The sequence below is a fragment of the Calonectris borealis genome, chromosome 31, assembly GCF_964195595.1.
Source record: "Calonectris borealis chromosome 31, bCalBor7.hap1.2, whole genome shotgun sequence".
Taxonomy (NCBI): Eukaryota; Metazoa; Chordata; class Aves; order Procellariiformes; family Procellariidae; genus Calonectris; species Calonectris borealis.
The window spans coordinates 932,304-937,481 of record NC_134342.1 but is presented as its reverse complement, the minus strand read 5'-3'; the positions used below and the strand labels follow the sequence as shown (position 1 = coordinate 937,481).

At 57.0% G+C, this 5,178-nt stretch overlaps 1 protein-coding gene across 1 annotated transcript; it reads right to left on the bottom strand.

Moving 5' to 3' along the window:
• Window positions 1-2,041: 2,041 nt before the first annotated feature.
• On the bottom strand, window positions 2,042-3,386 carry LOC142073975 (microtubule-associated protein 1 light chain 3 gamma-like). Its single transcript, XM_075134319.1, has 4 exons — window positions 3,335-3,386; window positions 3,205-3,260; window positions 2,916-3,022; window positions 2,042-2,235 (listed from the first exon to the last, which is right to left on the bottom strand). The coding sequence occupies exons 1-4, from the start codon at window positions 3,384-3,386 to the stop codon at window positions 2,046-2,048; spliced, it is 405 nt and encodes a 134-aa protein (XP_074990420.1). The 3' UTR covers window positions 2,042-2,045.
• Window positions 3,387-5,178: the final 1,792 nt, after the last annotated feature.

The window sequence follows — 5,178 nt, the reverse complement described above, 5'->3', positions numbered from 1 at the left end:
GGACGGGCGAGGATGGATTGAGGGAGGTCTCCCCCGTCCCCCCTCCCTACTACAACGCGCGTTGCTTCTCTGATTTTGCTTGTGGGGCTTCCAGGCAGTTTTCAGGTATCCGAGGGACGCTCGGGGAAAAATAACGCGTGTACACCCGCATGCATCAAGGCAATTCAGCACGGAAGGGGATTGAACATCCAGGCGGCTCAAAGGACTGCGGGAACCCTAATAAATAATACACAGACCTAAAACAGAGAGTCCTGGCCCCCAAAAGAGCTCACGGTTTTAATTACAGGGTGCCGAGAGGTACCCGAGCGGGGAGGTTCTCTGTGCGTGTCTGCAAACACCGCGAGGCGTTCCAGCCCCTTCCCTGTTCGGCGGGGAGGGAGACGGGTTCAGGTATAAGCTGCAGGCTGACGAGTTAAATATATGTTTGTAAAAAGGAGGAAAAACCCACCAAAAAACCCCACCAAGCAGGAAGGTGGCTGCGCAGGGAGCGAGTCCGCCCGGGAAGCTCCGGCAATTGCAGAGGTAAAAGCTGGAGTTGGGATAGAGGGGGAAAAAGGCTGGGGGGGGGGGATGGAGCTCGGGCACGCTCCCCCCACGGGCAAAAACATCCCCCCCAGCACCAGCTAAGGAGGGCCGGGAGCTCAGCAATTTTTTGGGGGGGTTTTGGAGCTCCTTTCCTCAGGAGCTATGAATCTGCTACGCTCTGCCCCGTCCCCGCTCTTTGCTTTAAGGGTTGCAGCTCCGGGGGGGGGTTTCGTAGCAGCCGGGAGGGTTTCCAGCAGCCCCCCCCCGTGCTCCTGCCTGGTTTTCCCTGCCAGGTCATCGGGAGCGGAGCATGAGCTGCACCCCGAGGTGCCAAGCCGGGGTTCACCCCTTATCTCCAGCCACCGGAGCTGTCATCCCCCCCCAAAAAAAAATACCTCTGGTGCCCCAGCTCAGCCTTGAGCCAGCCCAAAGGCTCGGGAAGAAATTTGCTGCTGCCAAATTTGGGGGGTGCATCCAGGCAGGGGGTACAGCAGAGAGCCCAGCTCCCCCTCCCCCTCCCTCCGCAGGGGGGGGACTTGTCTCAACTCCCCCCGGCGCATCAGGGCCCCGGCTCCTGCTGTTGCGGCAGCTAATTTTAGAGCTTATTTATTAACATTTTAACACGAACCGTGCATGAAATATTCACCCAGGGTGACAATACATTTTATGGCAAGGGAAGCCTTAAATATTTAAGAGGCGTTTTGCAGTATCAGTGGCAGGAAGCGTTTACGCCTGACTCACAGCCCGCCGCTACCATGCGAGCTCAGCTCATCTTCGCTGCGGCTTTTAGCTACGTACCCCGTCCTCGGGGTGCTGGGGGGTGAACCCCCCTATTCTGCAGAGGGGAGCGAGCCGGGGAGTTGCTTTTCTGCGGGAGGGAATCTCCCAGGCTGCTTTTGCAAGGGTGGGAGCAAAGGTTCTCGCCTTTCTCTGCGCTTCTGCTCCCCCAGCTCGGCTGCCGGCAGCCCAGCAAAGCCAGGGACAAAGCCCCCGAGGTTAAGCTTGGCTTCACGTCCGAGGGACGCGCTGCCTTCGGAAGCCCCAGCCAAATTTTCTTTATTCCACGTTTCAAGAGCACGGATGCTCTAAGCAGCAGCTTAAACAAAAACCTGCACAAACCATGAAACCCCCCCAAAACCCGATCCTGTTAGGAGAGGCGTTTAGGAGGAGCCTAAGTCTCCTGGGCAGGGTGGCAGGCTGTGAAGCCCTTTAGAAGAGCCCATTAGAAGAACAACCTTCCCCTGGATCAAGACTAAACCAGCACCATCTTCTCTGTCCGGAGAAGAATTTGTGACTAAAGCCGCAAGATTAAGGAGACGTTAGGCGTAGTTTTTAAGACCGTTACAAAGCCGAGCCTGTCAAACCGCAGCCAGAGAGGAGATGAGCTTGGGTCCAGCCACAATTTGCAGCTCCCCGCAGATTTTAAGCCAAGTTTGGAGAGATACGTCCCCAACCTCACCAACGTCGGAGTCCTGAGACGAGCGGCCACGAGGAGACGGTGGGGGCAGAAGGTTTTGCGGTCAAGCAGCCGCTGGCTGGCTGGCAGAAGAGCTGCCGAACATCTCCTGGGAGGCGTAGGTGAGGTAGAGAAAACCATCCTCGTCCTTGTTGTCGCGGTACAGCTCCTGCATGGTGACGGCCATGTTCGGCAGCCCTTTGTTGTTCGCCAGCAGGTAGAAGGTCTGGGAGGAGGCCAGGCAGAGCCGCGTCCTGCCGAGAGGAAGATGAAGGCGGCGTGCGGGTGAGCGTTGCCCAGCGCGGCAATCACGGATCTCTCCCCATCCGCGGGGACAGGGTGCTTGCGGTCCCTGCCAAAGGGACCGGGCTTCAGCATCACCTCCCTCCGGTGCCAGCCACCCACCAGCACCCACAGGCACGAAGGTGGGTGCTAGGGCACTCCCCAAAACCTCTGTAAGAGCCAAGCCCCAGCCACGAGCTCTCAGCTCCATCCGTCCCGAGCTGTGCTCCCAGGAGGTGTTGGGCCTTGGGAGGGAGCACAAAGGTTTCAAATCGGCTGCAAGGGGGCGGCTCGTTTGCAGGGCTGCTAATCACCTCTCCCCAATTAGCAATTCACCTCTGCTGCAGGGCCCCGGGAAAAGAGCTAATGGGCACCTTTCATCCCAGCAAGGCTGGAGGAATGGTGCTATGGGGCACCCCCGTGCTCTTGGCTAATTGCAAAGGCTAATTGCAAAGGCTAATTGCATTAGGTTAACTCTAAACACTTGCCCACTAAACACCACTTTTGCCCACTAAAGCAGCCAAAGTGGCTTCCAAGCCAAGTTGTTTCACAGGACCAGCTGCATCTAGACTGGGTTTTCGTACTGGTCCAGGGCTGTGGAACCCCCACCTTTCCCCAAGCCAGCCTTGGCTCTGTGTCGTTAACCGCTTACCGCAGGGTGACAGCAAACTGGGACAGGGGCAGGTCCTGGGAGACCAGGAACTTGGTCCTGTTCAAGGGGGGTAAGGTCTTCTCCTTCTGGTAGCGCTCCACAACCACCTGCAGCGGGGAGAAGATGCTGGAGGGGGAGAGAGGGACTGGGAGACCTTGGGACCCCTCTCGCAGGGGGAACCCAGAGGAGCAGAGCCGTGGTCTTCAGCGTGGAGCCCTCAAGTCTTGAGCAAAGGCTCTCACAGCTCCTCTTTCAGCTGGCCCCAAAGCGAGCGGGGCGCAGCCCTTACCGGGATCTTGTTGGGATATTTTATCCGGATCTCCGTCACTTCGTGCATCCTGGTGGCTGTGGGAGAGAAAAGAAGGAGCAATAAGTGCCGTGTCCCTGCTCTGCTGCTCCCCTCGTCCCCAGTCAACTACCGAGGCTTTTCCTTTGCTTGAACGGGCGAGAGCTGCTGTCGCCTGGGTGCATCTTCCAGAAGGGAGGAGGAAGAGGAGGAGGAAGCTCGAGGTGCAGGCAGGATCTGTTCCCTGAGCCCTGCCGTGGGCAGCTGCTGCTGGCAGAGCTCCTAATATAGGCTCATCCTGCCCCAGCTGGGCTGGGGATTAGGAGGAGCTGGGATGCTCAGCAGGGTGGGAGGGATGGAGAGGAGAGGAGAGGAGAAGGAGAAGAGAAAGGAGAAGAGAAAGGAGAAGAGGAGAAGGAGAAGAGAAAGGAGAAGAGAAAGGAGAAGGAGAAGAGAAGGAGAAAGAGAAGGAGAAGAGAAGGAAAAAAGAGAAGAGAAGGAGAAGGAGAAAAGAAAGGAGAAGAGGAGAAGGAGAAGAGAAAGGAGAAGAGAAGGAGAAGAGAAGGAGAAAAGAGAAGAGAAGGAGAAGGAGAAGAGAAGGAGAAGAGAAGGAGAAGGAGAAGAGAAGGAGAAAGAGAAGGAGAAAAGAGAAGAGAAGGAGAAGAGAAGGAGAAGGAGAAGAGAAAGGAGAAGAGGAGAAAAGAGAAGAGAAGGAGAAGAGAAGAGAAAAGAGAAGGAGAAAAGAAAAGAGAAGAGAAGAGAGGAGAAGGTGAAGAAGAGAAGGAGAAGGAGAAGAGAAAAGAAAAGGAGAAGAGAAGAAGAGAAGAGAAGAGAGAAGAGAAAAGAAGAGAAGAGAAGAGAAGAGGAGCAGAGCTGGGGGTTTGCTCCTTACAGACATTTTGGGGAGCAGCTGGCCATGCCCTAGCACCCAACCTCATGCCCGTGGGTGCCGTTGGGTGCCTGGCACCAGCGGGACGTGAGGCTGAAGCCCGGTCCCATCAGAAGGCACCCGCGATTTCGAGTCCTTCATTTCCCCACCAGCCCGGTGCTGTGCTTAACGACGGCGGATTCACCTTCGTGAACCGGCGGAACCGGCGCCAGCCCAGCGTCCCCTCCGTGAGCCCCGGCAGGCTGCAAAGCCGCTTTTATTTCCTCCGTTCTTTTATTTGATAAGCCCCTGGGTAAGGACCCCGGCCTCCCGCAGAACCCGGGCGGACGATTCCCAGCCATGAAGCTGCGCTGGGGATTAGATAATAATTGATGAGCCGAGGCGGTTGTGGCAGCCGGCAATAATTCTCCGCTCAGCAAGTGGCTGCTGATGGAGTTATGGGGGGGGGGGGTTGCCCCCCTGCCCCATCCCTCTCGGATAACGCCCTGCCCCGGCACATCAATCCCACCCGGAGCGGGATCCGGCTGCGGGCGCTGGCGCTAGCCGGCGCCTATCGGCATGCGTTATCCTGACAGTTTAATTCCTGCGCTATCTCCGTTTTGATTTAACGAGGGGCTTGTGTCAGGTGGGATCCATAAAGCTGCCGAGAAGCCGGGCTCCGTTGCGCGCTGCAGGTATTTTTCACGCAGTGCCAATTCCCTGGGTCAGGAGAGAGAGAGATGACGGCTTTTGAAAACAAATTAGACCCCATTACGCCAATTAGACCCCATTTGTCTTTTTTTTTTTTTTTAATTATTTTTTTTCTTTTTCCCCCCCCCTTTCATTTTTGCTTCCGGGGCCGCTCACGCGTGTTCCAGGGGCTCCCAGCCCTCCGCCGCCTCTGAAAAGGGAGGAGGCGAAGCCAACCCCGCTCATCGCGCCGTGCCGAAGACTGAAATGAGCCTCGTTTAAATAAAGCCTTGGGCGTAACGAGCCCTGTTGGGCCGCTCCGGTTGGGCTCCGGAGGAGATGCCGCCTTCGGGAGGGGAAGCACCTCGCCGTTATCCTCGGAGAAATCCCGGCTGGATTTCTCCCCACCGAGCACCTCA